We start from the raw sequence: 21553 nt of genomic DNA on the forward strand, positions 1-21553 counted from the left end.
AAAGTAACGGTATAAAAAAGAGTTATAAGTTTACTAAATTGTTACTGTACAACTCAGTTAATGTGTTTAACATCACACACACACACACACACACACACACACACACACGCATACGAATCTGTTGCGAATGCAAAATGAAAAAGATGAATACTTTGTACGAAAAATGATGTATAGATATTAAAGGGTAAAGATGATGGCAAACGATATACAAATGCGTGCTGAAGAACCACTGATGATGTGTTTATTCCGTACTACTTTTTATATGTGAAACATAAGCGCGTTAAAGAGTCACATATTTATCAGAAAGTCTATTACCGATCCACAAGGAAACCGTCGATAAAATTGAATGATTTTGACTGCTAAGCTCAGCCGAGATTCGATCATCCGAATCAATTTTAAAATATTCTTAAAATCACTTCGGATAAATATTTTTTACAGGGAACACCACAATAGTTATAAAGTAATATTCAAATTAGTAAAAATTAAGTGGAAAATAAACAGAAAATTTTTATTTATTAATTTTTGTTGGTGAAAAAATTGTATTGGAAATAATTGACTGTTGTCGTAAATTTTTTTCGATTACTATCCAATGTTCTAATCCCTACAAAACGTTTCTGTTATAATTTTAAAGTATTAACTTTGTACAGTATTTTGATATGATGAAAATGAAATAATATTTTAGAACACAAATATAAATGATACTTAAACAGTAGGTATATTAGCTCGACGAAATATGATTTTTTTCTTTTCTGTCGTTCCGTTTAAAATAATGAAAACAAACGCTGAAGTTCAAACTGCAATCGAGGAAGGGAATAATAAACCAATTATTTAAATTAATTTAACGATCATATACTCAGCTATATTTAAATTAAAACTTTTTGGAATCGTTAAAATGTCTATATATTTGTAATTATTATAATCACCGAAGTACAGTAGCGATCGACGTTTATTTTTATTGTTTCATAGTAATAAAGGCATATATTCAAATTGTTATCAATGATTATAGCCATAATCGATATTGCTTTGAACAGTGGTTGCCGAATTTTCTTTATCAAATGTTATGAAAAGTATTTAGGTATAAAACATAAGTCGAACATTAAAAGTGAAATATTTTAGTTTAAACTATAATTCGTATTCAACCATATTCATAATGATATTGTTCTTGTCATTTACCATATTATTATCTTATTCAGCTGATGGAGCAAGATTACTATATCGTAGTGAATGGGTTTTTTTTTTCACGTATCAATACACATAAAAATTAAAATCAAAAATAATGTATTTTCGGAGGAAAAAGTTAAGAATAAAATAATAGTTAACTTAAAATAATAATAAAAAATAATAAATAATAAATAGATAATAAAATAAATAAAATAAAATAAATGATATAATAAAATAATAATAATAATAATAATAATAATAATAATAATAATATAATATAATAAATAATACGTTAACTTAATAATAGTTAACGTGAATATATCAAACAATAAAATAATAGATTAATATATTCACGTAATTGATGTTTCAATATTTTTGTTTGAACTTGTATGTTTTAATCGCAGTTTATATTTACAGTAATGTGTTTGTTCTAGTTATATCGGATTTGAATGTTGAAACAAAACCGAAATTTACTCCGAATAAACTTTTTTGTGAAATCTTAAATCGTTCTGAATTTATTTGTACATCGGTAACCGTCAAAAACCTAACATTACATTACTGCTATTGTTTGTATGATATATCAAATACCGTAAAACACGAACATCATATTATTATTATTATTACTATACGTAATTAATATTTACGTAAATCACAACTTGGCAAAATTTGTAACATATTGGCATTTGTTTTATGGGCCATACATGTGGTGGGATCAAATTAACGTAACATATTTATTTTTAGGATACGTTTGAGTTAGTTTTTTTTCGTGTGTCTTAGATAATCTAAAAATACTCATTACACTACGTGTATACGTTTATATCATTTCGTTATGACTGTGAACTGTTATCCTCGGTCGTAAATAATGTCATACATTAATAAAATGTTGATTATTATGAATATATTTGATATTGATTATTACTTGGTGTTAAAATAATAACAATAGCAGTTAATTTAACATTCATATTTATAATAATAGTTTACATAGAAAATAATTTAAAATTTGCAGTTTGTTTTTAAAAAAATTGTCATTATCACAATACAACAAACACTGTTATGTATTGTTCAAGATTTTAGTCATTACTAAAACATATACACTTTTGCGAGCGTAGGAGTGGTGCCAGACGTAAATACGACGTTGACGCCTTTGCATGGTATCGGTTCAGTCGTGACCAGCAATTTCGAAATTGATTGGTTCGCATACCCAACGACAACAACAATTGCGTACCACAAAACAGGAAAAGTTTTTCTTTCTATTCTTTTTTTTCTGTATGGCTATTAAAGCATTACCGCTGATAACTTGCGTATCGTTCATCGCTAACGATAATAAAATCGGCGTTCCCCTACGCGGGCGGAATGGAGAACGGGAATAAAATGATTAATTGCACCGCCAAAATGCAATAAACTAGAATTGGCTTTTGTATAAATTGTGTCCAATCTCGGCTGCCCATCCTTGATTTGACCCGATCGTAGACTGCTTGAACAATATATTGTTTAAATGGCTAATAGATTTCTAGCACTGTACAAAGTTTTGCGTTCTTCTTCTCTTCCTCTCCAAGGTTATTTTCAAAGCGCGTGATGCACAAAAACACACTAGTACGACGATTTGATGACTAAAATCTGTCCCGTAGTTATTGCCATTGGATTTCTTCTGAATCACGGTTATATAAATTGTACCTATCTTTATAGTTTTTATTAAATTTCTTATGGTGGCGAATTCGTCGAAGCGTATTTTTCTAATTTGTTATTGTTTCAAAAATGAATTTTGAAATTTTAAATGATTTTGAACCGATAGATAAAAGTTGTGCCTAATGAATCGAAATTCGTGTGCCATCTAAGTTTATGTTTATTTGATCAAACGCACAAAAAAGAAATAACAATAATAAAATGAAAACAGTGGTACGAGAGGCGAAAATATATATCAGTAACACACAGGTAAAAAATACAGGGTGTAGGGTATAAAAAAAATGTCATTGTTGTTTTGTGTAATAGACCCTATACAGGCGAGTTTTGTATTTACCAATAATAAACCGTCAATAAACGCATCATTAAATCCAACATACGTGTTTATAAATTCATATAAATGATGCATGCAAACATAATTTCAATAGGAATGGCGATAAATTAGCGTTTACGGTGATAGAGTGCATTGTGCGCTTACATTTAAATATGTTTTTGTAGCAATTATTATTGTTATTATTACCATTTATTAATTTGACCGAAATGTCCAGTCTCGATGTCGTTACTAATACTAATGTTCGTATATTCGTGTGCGTATGTATGAGTCTGTGTTTTTTGATATCAAAAATAACAGTTTTCAAACCATTCAAAGCACAATAGTTGTACTACACGAGTCGCGTTGGGATAGGAACTTTACAGAGTTTGCCAAAATATTGGTCATGCGCCGTCCAAAATTTACTACTAATACGAATAACTGAATTGTCTTATACATGAACACGTATTGCTCAGTGTAGCATACTATTTACATAATTTCATTCTGTTTTAAGAAATTTGTATCTTCGAGGAGTTGCTCTTTGCTCTTCGCACTCGACCTTATTCGTCTTCGCAGGAGTTCGTTTTATCATCAATCGAAAGCATTTTATCGTCGAGTTTTTCTTTTTCTTCTCTCCGCTTGTGTATTATAATTCACCCTTCGACCGTCTTCCCGTTAACGATAACATTTTCCGGTCTGATGATGCTAAATTCAAAACAGCAGCCGTTTCATTAGCCGCGGATCGGTAGTTCCACTGCTACTAAAATACACTGCATGCCCCACGAGTTGTTAATGTTTAAATAGTGAAACTATGAATATAACGTTCTGTGAGCGTTGTTTGTACAGTTCCGTTTCCACGTGCAAGCCGTAGGTGTTCCGCGATAAATGTAGGCGCTCGAGTTTATACCTTAAGTCGCGCGACGACATATTTTTTCGGCTCGTTAAGAAACTATTCTTCCTCCCGTCAAAATTTGTTAGGATTTTCAATAAAAATACACGGTATCCTTCCGAAATATTATACAGCCATCTACTACGGCGGGCGCGTGGTGCATATAGTTTCTCGCACGGGAACGCGAGAATCAACGGCTGCGTCGAGATCGTGGTGCACTGTTTTTCTTGGATTTATATCTCGCAATGCGGCGTTTAGGTCAAATTTTCGCGGCATATTACAGACCTGAACTAGATGAAGACTTGAGCGCTTTTGTTTGTAAGTATCGTTATTATTTTTTTTCTCGTGAGATTACAACCCGCTTAAAACTTCTCGGGTGCAATGTGTATTTACTCGTATTTATTGTGAAATCCTGTGTGTCCTTCGGCCACGGTGCAGACATAAACTTGCCCTAATAAAAGCTCTTATCTATGATCCCTGTGTATGGTATACGTGTATAAATTGCATGTATGCGATTCAGGTCCTTTCAGCTTATTCCCATTGTTCGTCGAGTACATATGTATATATACCGTGTGACGTGCAAATAAAATAAGAAAATAATTACGAGTATAGTGTATTTTTTCTTTTTTTTGTCATAAAAACGTCGTAGATATGACACGCTGTTGGAATATAATGATTTTACTCGTTACTGAAGTTGGAATGGAAATCGTAATTGTATATTTTGCTTGTATTGAGCACTGGCGTCGTTTATTTCGAACGGGTGGCAGTCTGTTATTATCGTTGGTCGATTATTATTATCGAATGTTATCATAACCGCGACGAGCTAAAAGCTTACCATAATATTATAACATGGTATTGTAGCATTCATTGACGAATCCGGAACGTTCGGAAAGCACATAATTTAGAGACGGTATGCGATTCGTGCTTTGTTTCCGTCTGAACACGTATTAAACCTACGACGATTCGCTACGTGCACTAAATATTTGAAAAAAGCTATTACGTCGTATGTGTGAAAAGTCCATTCATTCAGGGAAACATTGTACGATTTCGTTTGACCGCGGCCAAGATAACTTGCGCGTGGTGTGTTGCTCAGTAAATATTCAGGAGGCCGAAGGAACAAAACATATTTCGTACAAATCACTCACTCCACTGTGTGAAATGCACTCAAAAAGTCTTGGCACGTATTTTTTTTTACGGGACGGAAGAAATACGAGTAACTAATGAAGTTTCAATGTGACTTTTCTGTTTTTGTTTAGTGTGAAGTATTATTATTAATAGTTGTTGTTCTTATTGGTATTGGTAGAACTTTCGGGTCAGGTAACATGATTCGATTCGATGGCATTACATATTTTCAATTGCTGACAAAGTGACATAGGATAGGAGGGATGGAAAATCAAACTTGGCATACTTCACTCCTTTAATTAACGCAATGGGCGGCAATGCACGCCATATTTAATCTGAACCATGCACGAAACCATTGAGAAATAGTGATGTAATGTGTCTAAATATAAGATCAACCTAGTACAAACTTAATGTACATTCATAAGATAAAAAAATGAAAAGTATATTCGCCGCCCAACCATTAATTCTAGGTACGGTTCATTTAACTATTATTTTACTGAATTATAAATTATGTAAATAGTTTGAATTTATGTGTCAAGTTCAACTAAATTTAATTTTAAATGTCATCATTAAGATTTTCAACAATATTGTTATTATTAGTTTATATAAGAATTATTCGATCCAAATAAATTCATATCGTTAAAAATGATTTCAAAAATATTCCTACAACTATTTATTTAGTTTGTTAATTTTTAAAATATTTTTTCGAAAATAAATTAAGTTAAAATTGCTACAAGTATAAAATTATGACATAAATATTGTAAATACTAACGTATAATTTACGTATGACCAAATCGCTTTGCTATATTATACTTATTTTTTATAAATTTAATTATTTTAAGATTTTTATTATTTATTAATATCCCAGAGGTTATTGATTGATTGATTGAAAACTCGAGAACTAAAGCTTTATAATGGATTTGCATAAATTAATTTTGTCTACAGACCTTAAGATGAGAATCTAAATCCACTTAGTTTTTGATGTGAGATTTCTTATCATATTTTTATAATTTCTCGAATAAAGGAATTATACACAATTTAATTTATTTCTTAATCCTACGCGTTTACTTCACATGAAAACACATTTCGACTTCTCCCGTAGTCTTCAAGAGAAAGTTAACAGTCACTAAACGAATTGTTCACTATACACAGTTCTTGTGAATTTAAATGTAAATCAATTACTTACACGTCGTATGAATTTATAATTTTTATTTTATGGTTTCGTCTATAACGTATAATCCGCTCACACATATATTCGTTTGTTCAGTCATGATATTGTATTAATTAACTTAATGATATATTAATGCACTAAAAAATGCACATTGCGTTAGTCATTTTACAATTAAAAAAAGGTATTTGCTTGCTGTGAGAAATATTTAAAATATAATCGAAGTATGTGATATTAAAATGGTGGATTATTATAGTATCAAAATTGAATATGTTTTGTTGAAAACTGAAAAAAATAATAATACATTTTTATAAATTATTATAGAACATATTTATAATTATAGATAATTACCGAAAACTTATTTTAATTGTAGATCATAATGGATTGCTTATTTTTGATTAAGTTTATCTTGTAGTTAAAATAGTATACTATAGTGGTGACAATAACGTTAGTAGTAGTTATTAAATTAATTTAAAAAAATGCCAATATTTTATGAAATTATACTATTTAATTTAAAAGTTGAATTGAAATGTAAGCTCTATATAAAGAGATATAAAAGTATTCTGTAAAAGTATTACTTGTGTTAATAGTTATAAAATAATATAATTATAATATTATAACTGTTTAGTGGATGAAACGTTTATTTTGTGTTGAATAACGACAGTGAAAATAAACATTTATTCATAATTGTATTAAAATTTAAAATACTCATATTCGATAATACTCAATTATTTTTGACCTAACAGTAACCGAAATATGGAATTTTGCCCAAAAAAAGTTTACCGTCCTTGATATAATATTATAATGTTTGGTACGATTTAAAATATTATATTTCTATAAAGTTAATTTAATTAAATATATGTTTATATTAATTACTTAAATTCTTTAAATATTTATTCACACTATGATGAAGTAATCATAAACCACATGTCATCTTACATTAAACACCTAAAATATAGAAATAGAAACATATATAATATACCTTGTTCTGTGTTTAGTATACAAAACGTTTTATTGAGTGATATGTTTTACTCATCTCTAACAGAATTTTCCTTGGGTAATAAAGGAACTAGCATACACAAAGGCATATTTTGAGGATTGGGTAATGATTTTAATGAATATTTTTCAAGTTATATATGAAAAATAATATACATCTCAAAAGTCCATTTGAAATAATTGTGTTGACGATGAAGTTGACATACAAATTGTTTGTATTTATTAAAAAATGAATTATATTATAATTGATTAAAATCAAAATTAAGTAAAATAATAAGTTAGCATCACACACCAATGGAGAGCTGAAAACGTATTTAGTGAGACAATAGGTTTTCCAGAGACAGGTATATAGATCTAGGTGTAAAACTATGTATACGACGTGACAAAAACTCGTGAAAATCTTCCTAGTTCCGTTCGCATCGAGACTGTCGTCCAGCTAGCTAACGTGCAGTGCAATTAAAATACCCTGTCGTAAAGCATATATTAATATTAATATGTTTTTTTTAGGTGAAGTGATTTCTGCGCTAATGCGCGTGTAAAATACAATTATTGGTCATATGCATATATATTAAAGTTTTCAACTCATCAAGTGAGCCCGTCATCGTATCGGATGGTGAATTTGACGATTTTTTTTTTTACACTCTCTCCTCGTATGGCATGGATATTGACCTGCTGGTCCGCTTTCACGACGATCATCAGCGGACGTGGTAACGTCACACGTTGACGAGATAACGCTGTCACCATAATTGGAATAGTATCGCATCAATGATATACTCACAAAAACCAAGAATAGAAAAAACAATGTTACAAAACAGTATTAACAAATTAAATAAACGCGTGAGCAGAAATATGTTCTAGTGGGGTTCTCAAGGTTTTAAAGGATTACTGCGGTTAGTGACAGTTACCGATGGAAAATTTTACCTTTACTCGAATGAAATTTTGAGTTTCACTGATCAAAAATAGCTGGTTTCCGGGGCGAGTTTGAAACCGGACTACAGTAATAATAATAGAGGTATATCGTTGCGGGGGTTCGTGTCAGTCGCGGGCGACGGTGTCTATAGGCCGCGGAGGGATGATAAAGGATAGTCGGCCATGAACACGGTGCAGAGCTCTCACGGTGGCGGAGGATCCGGCAAGGAGAAGGGCATCGAGGTGAGTAGTGCGATCTCGACGAGCAGTTGCTGCTCAATGCACATACACGTGTACACGCGTTAATAACGATAATACTTTTGCGCATCAGTCGGTCGAGAGATACATCGATATCACAGTGGCACGCGCGCGTGTTCATGCATTTTCGTCCTTAAACGCACTCATCGGATAACAGAACAAGGAAAAAAACCTTACACTATGTCCTAACTAGTGCGTGCACGTAATGCGTGGAGACGGTGCGATGTTTGATTGCACGGCATTGAATTCTAGTACCCGTAATAACGGAAAAATTCAAAGATAACGAAGCTTATTCTTAATAGAAAATAATTATCTGAATTATAAATTACTTAAAACGAGTAAAAAATCTAAGAGATCTTCTCCAAATGTTATTTACAAAAACTGATTATGGCATGGGGTACAAAAATGTGATTAACAAATAACAAATTAAATTAAAAAACTATTTGTCATCTATTTTCGGGTGTGATGATACATATCGCACGTGACGAAAAACCAGTTATTTTATATTTAAAACTTGTGAATGTGGTGCGTTATTGTGAATTAAACGCAACCAGGACAATCCGATATATTCCTGAACGTTTGCGATTAATATAAATCGCATGCGTTCCACATAGCAACTAACATAGTATAGCATAACATAAGCACATATTGTTAGACGTGCACACGTTCTTGTCGTGCGGTACTTTTCACACGTGACGAATTCTCTACTATTAAGTTACGCGAGTTTGGCGAGTTGTTGTTCTGACAAATTGGCTTGATTCTGAAATTTATTTAGGTAAGGCATTCTGTTAAAATATGTATAAAACTCAGTTGGACTCTGCATGAGAAACAAATTGGAGGGTCATCTTTGTATGCTAAAATGCTGTGGGATATTTGAGAATGGCAGATGTGAAGCCTGTTTATTGCTACTTCTATTTTTTTCGGAATATCCAAGGAATTAGTGGCGCCATTTTTACTTTTATCAAATTATATTACTCTCCTCCTACTAATTACCAAACACATTCTGTAACTTCAACAACTTCTTTTGGAAGTGAATAAAAGACAAAGAAGGATTTTGTCTTTAAAACTTTTTGATTTGAGCTTTTGAAGCCAACTCACTACAGCATGGGTAGAGTGCATTTTCGAATTTTTCATCTGTAAACCTTGACCACGGGTCTGTTGTGATTGATAGATAAGTATAAAATGCGACAAAAAAAAAAAAAAAAAAAAACATAATAACAAATTGTAACATTCTAACGAAAAATTGGACAGGTCGAACTCTAACCCTGTAAAAGCATCACTAAACTCTGTGATCCAGACGACCAGCACGGAGCGTATCGTGCTATTTTCCATTATCGCGGTATGATGTTAATGAGCAGGAGAAGTGACCGAAGTTGAAATATTTAATGAAGTAAGACACTTAAATTGCTGTTTATGTCTGCAGCCTAGAGGTGCTTTGAACATAAATATATATTTTAGCAGACCAAATAAAACCACCGCCTACAAATTGCTTCACTCGATTTACTTCATAGCTCTAATTGAACGTAAATACGATCCTAATTTATTAATAAATATGTTCATAAATCAACTTGTTTATAATATAATAAATATTATTGTATTATATATTGTAATTTATTTTATCTAAACTCACCTAAAAATAGTGAATTCTTCTACGCACCTAATTTTTTTACCTGGACATCATCCTTGTAGAAGGCGTTTACAAGTCAGCGTTTCTAGTTATCATAATGCGGAAGAGTACTGTTATGATAAATAAAAGCCGTTTCACGATGATTTGTGAGCAATTGTGAGCTTGTGTTTCGGATTTGATCGGCATGAAGCTTCGCTTGAAACAACAAATGCCATAGGGCATTTCCAAGTTTCCGAGAAACTTTCTAAGTTGTAACTACTATTTATGCTAGAGATTTTCTACATAAATGTGCATAGTGTGAGTTTGATATTCTAAGCTTTGTAATTGTTATACAACAAATTCACTTCAATGCTTTAAAATGCTGTATGAATCATCGGGACGGTTTGTAAATTCTGATAACAGACTTGTATATTCTTAAATTTTTATTTATTTATTTAGTAAATTTTTAGTTATTTATTAATTTTTATTTATTTTTCTTTTTATTTATTCTTATTTTTTTTATTTATTTATTTTTAGTTTTATTTTATTGATTAAGAATTGATATCTAGAAGTTTTTGTTATAAGTAAATTTGTCTCTTAACTTCACTCGTTTACGCTAATTAGTTGAAACTACTGCAAAACGTATCAAAAAAAAAAAAAATAACTCCAACATTTTATCACATTTTAAAATTTTGTTTTTATAAGGTATTTAAATTGTGTGATTTTTCCATTTTTCTGTTACTATTTTATAGGTGAAGTTACAGTTTTCGATAAAACATCGATGTAGTTTTATTATCGAAAGCGTTTTATTATATATAAGAAGAGCGATGATGAGTACAGGTGAAGTGTAAGGAGAGTAGTTAGACAATATATTATATGGTTGCGTGTGTAAGACAGAGACGAACGATTTCGCAATGACGCCCATTTGAGAATCTCATATGACTAATTTCTAATTCACACGCTAACTTTATGAAAACGTAAAACTAGGGAGGAGAGACTATATTCAACGGCTGAGGAAATATTAGTTATCAAACATTACAATTTGTTGTCTATAAGTTGTTGGTCAAACACATACGCACTGCATTTTACTGGAAAGTCGGCTTAAATTATTTTATGTTTGAAATCGTTATGTGAAACTATCGATTTAAGTAAAATTTCAATATTGTTTTCGTTAAAAGGATTTTTTTTTGGTATTTTTGTGTATGTGATTGAATAAAGGCAATCACCAAATAATGTATATATTTTTCACCTATAGGTGTTAATGGTTGTAAATTTGGATCTAAAACAATTCGCCGTGGCTATTTCCCCTGGAGGAAATTTCACCGGAAAGATAATAAGTAGCCATGGCTATTTTTTTCGTCATATTCATAATTTTAAAAAACATAATAATAATAATAATAATAAATGGTTATAAAATAATAATACATTTATAGTATATTTTGTCATATATATAATTATAATAAAGGTTATCGATAATCATGGCAGTGAGATATTATATGCTATGTATTTTAAATATGAAATGTAGTCTCTACTGCCATATTATTGTATTATTTTTTTATATGTGTCTATCTAGATTGGCCAATTTTTTAAATTTTTTGGGTGGACTTTTTCCTGCGGTTAACTGAGAATAAAAATAATCAAGACCAGATTGAACTTTTTTTAAACAATTAATAAAAGCCCAGATTGATGGATGGTATACTCCCATTTCAATATTAAATCGTCTATTCGCAGTTTCTGCGTGATTATTAGTTTTAAACCTCGGGAATTTAATACTCCATTTTAATGGTTCCAAATATCAGCTGGAAAATATGCGAGGCGTTTACCTCTACTATTTCTATTTAACCTTCCAATATAGTTGTTTTCGTAGGCCACGAGAGATTTTAAAATAAGATAAGATAAGTAAGAAAAATCCAATAATTTCAACAATAACATAACATATAGTACTTGAGTTTATACACAATTTTTCAACCACAGCGAAATGTCTCTACGGCGAAATGTTTTCTTGGCGAAATTACCATGACAAAACGGCTATGGCGAAATGGCCTCGGAGAATTGACCTATTTCATTTTAATTGCATTACAATTTTTGTTAGAACATTAATAATAACTATCATAATCTGAAAAAAATAAATAAATTTAACTTTAAATATAATAATGATTATTATTAATCCAAAATCGATTTATTTATTACTACTCAAATATCATCTTATAGTTCAATGATATAGTTAAGAATTTAAGAACAACGTGAACATAAATGTTAGCAGAAACGTTTGTACAGTTGGTCAAATTTTTAATGGCTTTTGAAAATGTGCATTAAAAAGACGTAATCATCCTTAAAATCACAAAATCGAACCATGGAGAAAAAAAACATGGTGATAAAATAATTTTGGATTTTAATATTGGGAAAAATTTTAAAACAGCCACGGATTTACTTAACATATGATTACAACATAATTATATGTTTTATAACTGAAATTCTGTATTATAAAGCAAAGAAAAAAGTCGTATGTTTAGTGTAATGTGATGATATTTTTAAAACGTTGCAAATTATATACATATCACTTTTAATAGAAGGTACGTTGTAATATTCTCAATTATTTGTTACTTTATTTAAATTACAGTAACTCTGTGATGAAATTTACGTACATATATATTGTCACCTGATAAGTTACAAAATAATAAATAAAATCATAACTTACCTACATAACATGCTTTATAGGTTTTAAATGGTATCATTACACTTCATGTTTTAGGATATAATTATGTTTTTTGTTTCTTACGTTTTTGAACTTTTATAATAAACGCTTCTTTCAATATAACTTATACATACAAAACATAGTAAGATAAAAAAATTACATTTTACACACTTGAAGTTTTCAAATAGTTTTTGGTCTACAACACTGTCATTATTTGAATATTTGTATATTACACTAGTGTATGAATGTGTGTGTGTGTGTGTGTGTGTATTTATGTAAATGTGATTCTTTTCACGTGTGATGCGTGCTTAAGTAGTTATACGTATCATTTCTTTGAACTGGCTCGAGGTGGATCGATAAACTTCAGCGATGTAACCTGTAGTAGTGAATTCGTGCTGTGCTCGATGTGAACTAAAAATACCCCCAAGAGTCCAATTAAACGAATTATATCAGAATGAATTCAAGTTTTTAATTAAAACTGGTAGAGTTACCCGCCAATTATCCGAGTTTGGAGAAAGACCGCAGTTAAAACGTTTTGTGATTATTTCGTGTCCAATTCAACCGACTTAACGGAATTCGATGTGATGCCAAATAAAACATTAACCAAACAAAGAGCGAAGTTATTATATATTTATACATATTATTATTATGTATAATTCTTCGAGTTAGGTCTACATTACCTATTTGTTGTGTCTCTTTACTGTTGCCCGACGTTTATATTTTTTGTCTTTTTTTCATACATTTCTCTTTGCATTTGCAAAGTAAGCTTCACTATGATTGAACATTTCAATCGGGTTTTTTTTTTTTTTTACGCATTTAATTAATGACTAACTAAACGAATATTTTTGCTCACGGAGAAAAATGATGCCGTAATGAAAAAAAAGAAAAAAATTATAAACGTGATTTTCCAATTGGTAGATCCAATTTTTTTTCTTTTTCGCAACTTTAATTACGTTTTGATGCATAATACCGACGAATTCTCATCTGGTTGTGTATTTCTAATGAGAGCTACACTGTTGGGCTTCCCCTCATTCATTCTACTCGCATTTCACCGAAGTAGGGATCAAATCCAAATGAAATTACCATCTCTCTTTTTGTAATTTGAAAGTTTCTTTTTCTATAGCTTTTTTTTTACCATCTAATATACTAGTATTGCTTTTTACTCTCTAAATATTTGTTTCGTAAGTAATATTATTCAGAATATATACGTATATAAAAGTACGGAAGATACGAGAACTTTTTAGTTTTAATTTAAATTCATGAAATGAAAACGAATATTAAAGATATACACAATCAACGAACAAGAATTTAAAGAATCCTATGAATTGAATCAGCGTGCTATTTTTCAATAAAACCATTCTTAGTGAAAGATACTTTTTAAACATGTAAAAAAATAATCAAAAAAAATTTTAAATTATATCAACTTTACATATTTAGAACAAATTATTGTTTCGTTTTCGAATTATTAATATCTATCAATTAAATGGGATAAACTAATCAATGAATGTATTTATATAAATATTTGTTCGATAATTTGTGTTTTTATTCAAAGCATGTAATATTATATAGAAACAAATATATCTCTAGAACGTACTGTAATGTATATATAATAATGTTTATTGTAAATGAGTTCTCATTAAGTATTGATTATTTATATAATATTTTATGGAATAATTTGATAATTATGAAAGAAAAAATAAATCGATGAAATTGAAATTGGAGAATAGAATATATTATACTCATAATATTAATATATATTATTGAACTTAATTTTTTTAACAGTAGATAAAATAGTATATTAAACTTTGGTTTGATTATAGAAAAAAATGTATTATTTTCTCTAAATCATCAAAAATTAGAAACAATAAATAAAAAAATGTAATTAAAATTAAAAATTAGTAAACAGTTAAAATTCATAAATATATAAACAAATAGATTACATATAAAAATATTTTTTTTATTTTTAAATATTTCTACATAAGCAATTTAACTATTTATTTATATTTTAATTAACAGATTTCAATAAATAATGAAGTAGTTTTTGTGATAAAAATAAAAATACCTATTTAGCGTAGATAAATAATGAATGGATTCATTATGTTATACTGAAGCTTATTTCATACAAAACGTTCATATAAAGAAAAAAAATTAGTATCTATTTAAGGGATTTTTTTAAAAAATATTTTTCACTTTGTTATGACTATAAATTAACTAATTTATATAATTCCCTTATTTTCCCATTAATTATGTTTATATATATTTTGTAATATATAGGCTTAAACGGTGTATCTTTGTGTACGTATTGCATAATTAGTTCAACTTACAATTTATTATTAAGTGCATTTTAGGAAAACATGAATAGAAGATGTTATAATATAAAAATATTATTTTATTTTATGATTTTTTAAAAATTAAACATTATTTTTCTAAAGTGTTTTATTTTAGTGATAAAATATAATTTGTGGATTATCTGTAATATTAGTATTAGGTGAAAGTTTTAATTCTCTACGATTATTAATTTTTGAGTAATGAAAAAAAAAATCGAATTTGTTGAAAATCAATATTTGCTAATATTTTTTATAATTTTCATCAGTTTTTTTTAATGAATGAGAATAAAACTGTTGAAAAATTTTAAAATATATCTCTCGGATATAAAAAATATATGTAATATGGTATCAGAAACAAATAAAAAAAAAAAAAAAAAAATCAGTTAATGATCTGATCATTTCAACGGTGAAATAAGTATATTCATCTCTCCGATAATAATCTTGTAAATAAAATGATTTGTTGCTTATGGTTTTTTTAAGACGAACTATTTAATATTCATGAATAATTCGTTGATCATTTCGAAGTATCTGCATCGGCTCCCGTCTGTCCGCTTCGGCTCTTTCATTTCACTTGACAGTAGCCATATTTGCTCTCATCAGATGTCATCGGTATGTACATATCGGCTCCCAATCAATAACAATTTCCTTTAAAAATGTTGGCGTTTTCAATAAAAATAGTGTTGACTTAAAAAAATTAAAAATTATAAAAACCTATGGTTTGTACTTGTAGGAAACTTTTTTTTGTTTTCCTCACTAGTAATTTTTCCTTGTTTAAATTGATCAATAGATTTTTGAATAACATTACATATGTTCTGCTGGTTTTTAGTTTTATTCCTTATATTCGTACTGTGAAGCTTTATATTCGTGTCAGCCTGTATCTGCTTCAAAATATCTATAAGATTGAAAATTTTAGGATGGCTATATGGTCATGGTCAAGATTCTGTTCCACTATCATTTCATTCAACAGTTTTACGAAAGCAGTACCTACACCCACATTTCGTAAACTTCTACTACATTCCACAATGCCAAATTTATATATGGCGAGTAATATTTTATAATTTTATATTACTGATAATATATGCGATTAACTAACTATTACAATTCGTTATCGTAATGGGACCACTTAACCGATGGTAATGGGAAACGACCAGGAGTCGATACGGGCTCCTTAAAGTTTAGTGGGAGTCGATTCGACGTCATCCGATAATTTTGCGAAATGAAAAAAAAAAAAAAATGTAGATAAACTGCAATAATTGATCATGATAAAAAATATAATATGGTTATGAATAGAACTGAAAGAAAATATCCTGGTAATATGTTTGATATACAAACAGAATAGAGGGAAGAGAGCCATTTTTTGTGCATGTCGTAAATATATTTTCAAAAAATGATTTACATGTAAAAATATATTTTATTCAGCGCACTTAAAAATTTTTGTTTTTTGTGTTTTTAAATTGTAATATTCCATTTCGTTAGAATTCTCTATTGATTATCACATAGTTATTTCGATAGAACTCCTTATTATTAATCTCTGTTGATATTCCTAATAATACTTCTTTACATTAAAGGTAATAATGATGTTCATGATTTTATTATTGGTATCAAAATATCTAATCCACGGTTTTATAGGTTTTGGTAATTTTCGAAGTTAATAAACAGAAGCATTTAACCGTTAGCTGCTGGAAGGACAGCCATCGATGATCTGATCCTACGAATAATATACATATACAATAATCCGTTAGATGTCATTCCAATTATTACGATTTTGTAAATGTTCTTTCAATTTATTTTTTTTAACTATATAACTTATATACAATAAATATTATGTAACTATAATTAATATATTTTTGATATCTGCTATTATACGATCGGTGTATTTTTTTTTTTTTTTACGAAATTGATCGAACATTAAATATATATTTTTTTAAATACTTAGCTTTTCTTATCGTAAATAAGTAAATGTGGCACATATGTAATATATGTTCGAATTTTTCGGAATCCAAGTTGAGAATATACAGCGTTATATTATAATAGTTTCAAAATATTTACTTGTACAAAAACCACAAAATATTTTTGAACTTGAATATGTCGGATAAATATAATTAAAGGAGGTTATCTAATGCTACGATGCGGTTGTACTTGAATCAAAGTACGTTCAAAGTGAATATTTTGTGTCTTTATAAATTGTTTGGATGAATATTCATTATCCTGGTGCTCGACATTCGTATTATACCTTAAGTTTCAAATAAATCCAAGTAAATCGCCAAAAGTTTATTTTATTTAAAGTTTATTATTATTTAATTATTCACTAAAAGATTTCCTGCGATTTCAAAGATTTTTAACAGTACGTTGTTCATGGTTATATTTTAAGATATACATTTTCTTATTTGAAATTTTAACACACATTGCGAAATTTTTCGTTTTCGTTCAAAACCCTTTCTTAATGTACTTTCACAAGGGTCGGTTAAAAAATAAATGTGTAAAACAAATACATTGTCTATCGAGGACTTATATTTTTATTTACTTTTTTATGTACTTATTGTTCAAAACCAATAAACTTCGTGTTGAACCAAATTGTATAATACTATGTAGGTGCTTAATTCACCTTGTCATAAAATTGGAAATTTTTCGGAGACTGGGCGAAGGGCACTTTCCTTTTTTGTTTTGCTTACCTTGTCGCGCCGGAATAATAGTACACTATTAATTAAATTTTGAAAGTGGTAATAAATCATTGTAATTAATAAATGATTGTTAGCAAAGCTTGGTTCACTAGGAAAAAATTAATATAAAAATAATGGTAAAAAAGGTTTTATTAAAAACGAACTCATTGCGTTTATTTCTCTCTATTTTTTTATCATTGTTTATTGCGATTTTCTTGGAAAACGTTTGGCGTATCTTTTTTAACTTTTAATACTTCAAGCAAAACGTGTGTCGAATGATTTTAAATTAATTGATAAGAGTATATTTAATGTAAGTTGATTTTAGTGCCCGTAAAAATTCGAAAAATATATAAAAAAATGCACATAAATTGTACCTGTTAATTTTAAAACAAAAATTCGATATCTGTAATCGAATATAAAATTACATTTATCTGTAAGCCTGTGATCCTAGACCAATGTGGCAAGAATTTATTTTAAAATACAGAATTATCAATAAAATAAAAATACAATACAAATAAAATAAATACAAAAAAAAAAAAAAATAACTTATATATGTAAATATTTGGTAAGATATTCTTTTGAATTCTATATTTATCACGAAAGTGTGTTATTTATTATTTCATTGTTTTTAAGAACAGCCAAAAGTTATTATTCACGTATCATTAATTTATCATGTTAATATAAAATTGAAACAATAAAACCTTATGTCCAAAAACCAAATTAACCCCTGAATACTTGGGCATTTGTAAATTGCGCCCACATTAAGTAGGTAGTAAAAATACTATAGTAAATTACACCCGGGATTTTTCGGGGTCTAAAATGGGTATAGTAAATTGCGCCCATAGTATCTACTATCTAAGTGACCTTGATTTTATCATTACCTTGTATTTTTAGAGCCAGAAAATTTTTTCAATTATTTTAACTATGAATTGATACCTACAATGCCTGAAGATAATCGACTTAGACAATTTTCTTGTTATGTTTAAAACACGTATATTTTATTCGCTGACTTTCCTCTGAGTATTTGAGCATCAGCTTCCGCAACATTAACTTAGACAACTAAATGATAACTCGGCTTGTGAATCTTTCCTGTATTCACTGTATTTTTTATTATTAACATTTTTAACCTAACCAAAATTATTATAAAAAAAACTAGTTTATATCATAATATTTAAAAAAAAAAAATGAATTTTCTTATTTTTAAGTGAATTATGAATATGTTAAGATTTTGTATCATTATCATGCAGATAACTTATAAATTATAAGTTATCTGCATAGTATTATAATATAAAATACAATTGTAAGTTATAATTGTATTTTATATTATTAATATTTTTAACCTTACAAAAAATATTTAAAATCTATAGTTAATATCATAATATTAAAAAAAAAAAAAAAAAAAAAAAAAAAAAAAATGAATTTTCCTATTTTTATTAAATAATTTATTCATCTCGAGTAATGTTAAAGCTAGGATGACAGAATTAACCGAGTGTTGTAGCGAATGAAAATATAACAAACAATTTTTGTTAAATAATTATAATTATAGAAATAGAAATGATTGCACAAGTGGCCAGTGATGCTGCAGTTTTCCAGAGTAAGTGACTGCCGGCTGCGTGTCTATGAGTGATGGTGGTATTCGCTGCTGTTCTCCAAACGGTAGTGAAGACGATGGCTGGCAGACAGTGTTGACGGCACTCTGGTGGTGATCGCTATGGTGGTTTTTTAGCGGAAATAGAGAAATCGTGTGTATATCTGGCGGCCGGTGACAAGGGTCCAGACTGCCCGCGATATGTAGCGAAACTAAAATTGCCGCGTTTGGTGCGCAAGTCAGCTCCGTAAGGTCTTGCTACACCACGATAGTTTAGTAGAGGATTTTCCCGCCTTGAATAGCATAAGTCAACTCCGTGAGGTCTTACTACTATCGAGACAGAAGAGAGAATGAATTGTTGGTGCTCCCGGTGGCTCTTTTATAGGCCGAACTTGTCTGCAATACGGCAACGATTCTATTTTGAAATTGATGGAAGATTTCGCGGGAGCACGTGTTGACAGTTAAGATATAGATGATAATCGCGTGCGCGCGTGTTTGCAATAAGACCACGGAACTGATATAGAAGGTGGCGCGTGCCCGATTAATTTTTGCTTGATTCTATTCACAAACAAGTAAACTAAAAAAACATTTTTGGAGGACAGTGATGGTCGCCTTCTCGTGGTGTACTCTAGATAATGCTAAATGACTATCATAAAAATAATATTTTTATTGGGCACAATTTACTATGCAGAATTTTCTACCTGAAAAATACAGAGCGCAATTTACTACACAAAACTTTATAGCTAAAAAATACCGGATGCAATTTAAGTTTGCCTGAATACTTTATACTTTATTTTCTACCAATGTTTATTTTCAAATATTTATAATAATTTTTTCAAAATGATTCTTAATTTTTTTTTACGTTTAATCGTGAAATTTATTCGACCAATAAAATATTTCACTAATATTTTTGCTCTTAATGCTTTAATATGGATTTATAGAACAAATAAAAGAAATTAATGATTGATTTTTTTTTCCTGTTATTTATTTTTCATAATTCTTCATACGTTTACACTCTCGTTCGCATAAATTATAAATAAATAATTATTTCGTACGTTATATTCACTCGTTGTGTATAGATTTTCCTAAAATTCGTAGTAGATTATTGGAGTATATTTAATTTTATCGGTTCTAATCATGTGGCGACTAAATGGAAAAACTATATTAGATTTTCTACGGCCACCATAGGTGGTTTATTGAGAACATCAGTGGAATATTTTTAATCGGCTTACACGTGTAGTTTATGGTCTTCCTGGGTCAATCAGGCACACTACTATATGATATAATCTAGTAGATTTTACCATTTTAATCGAAATCTATACGTCTTCTAGGAAAAAATAAATAAAAACTCCATCATGAAATAATAATAAATCGAAAGTGTTAATAGTTTGTTAGGTCAGCAAGAATATAACCATTTACGGTATCTTAATATTGTGTTTTATTTTCATTGCAATATTATTAAAACACTATGATTTAGAGTGCTATCTGTTTAATATCGACTCGCTTTTAATTATAATTAGAAAAAAACTTTTTTGATAAAGCAATTTATTGATGAGCAATAATTAGTTCCCATAAAAATGTATATTATCTTATTTTAAGTTATTATAATACTACATTGTTATAGACATTGATAACATTTTGTTGATTGTAAAATTAAAATTCAAAACTTATTTGCTTCTGTTGAAGGTAGTAAGTTTATGCTTAAAATGTTGTTTCTAAATGTATTTAAATATTATTTATCTAGAAATAAAACATAAGCTAGTAATCTTAAGCATTTAAAAATTAATATACTTAATGGTTTGGATTAAATAACTATAAATATAAATAATAAATAATAATAATGTATATAATATATATAATAAATAATAAATATATAATGAATAATATATATAATAATAATATATAATAAATAATAAATATAAATAATTTTGACTTGTTTTTCAGTGCTTCAGAGCTTAGACCAATTTTCCAAAAACAACGTAACTTTTATTTACCAAATAAGATTTTAATAATATATATTTTAAATAATATGTACGCGATGTTATCGTTTTATTTTATATAGCCGTATCACGTTGAAGGCCTAAGGCATTTTCCCGTTTAATAGTGTACATTTATTTTATTTCTACCTAAAAGATAAAATTTCTTGTATTATTATCTTAATCGTTTGTTAAATCTTATAAAAAT

The 21553-nt window shown here is 28.7% G+C and overlaps 1 protein-coding gene across 1 annotated transcript in view; it reads left to right on the top strand.

Annotated features, from left to right (window-relative positions):
• LOC112684458 (prolyl endopeptidase FAP) overlaps positions 1 to 21553 on the top strand; it is a 234175-nt gene that overhangs the window by 23775 nt on the left and 188847 nt on the right. Inside the window, exon 2 of the mRNA XM_025555998.1 lies at positions 7834 to 8478. Coding sequence (XP_025411783.1) covers positions 8419 to 8478 — 60 coding nt within the window. The 5' untranslated portion in view covers positions 7834 to 8418. The remainder of the gene's footprint in view (positions 1 to 7833; positions 8479 to 21553) is intronic.

The sequence above is a fragment of the Sipha flava genome, unplaced genomic scaffold (genome assembly GCF_003268045.1).
Source record: "Sipha flava isolate LNK unplaced genomic scaffold, YSA_version1 24_pilon_pilon, whole genome shotgun sequence".
NCBI classification, from domain to species: domain Eukaryota; kingdom Metazoa; phylum Arthropoda; class Insecta; order Hemiptera; family Aphididae; genus Sipha; species Sipha flava.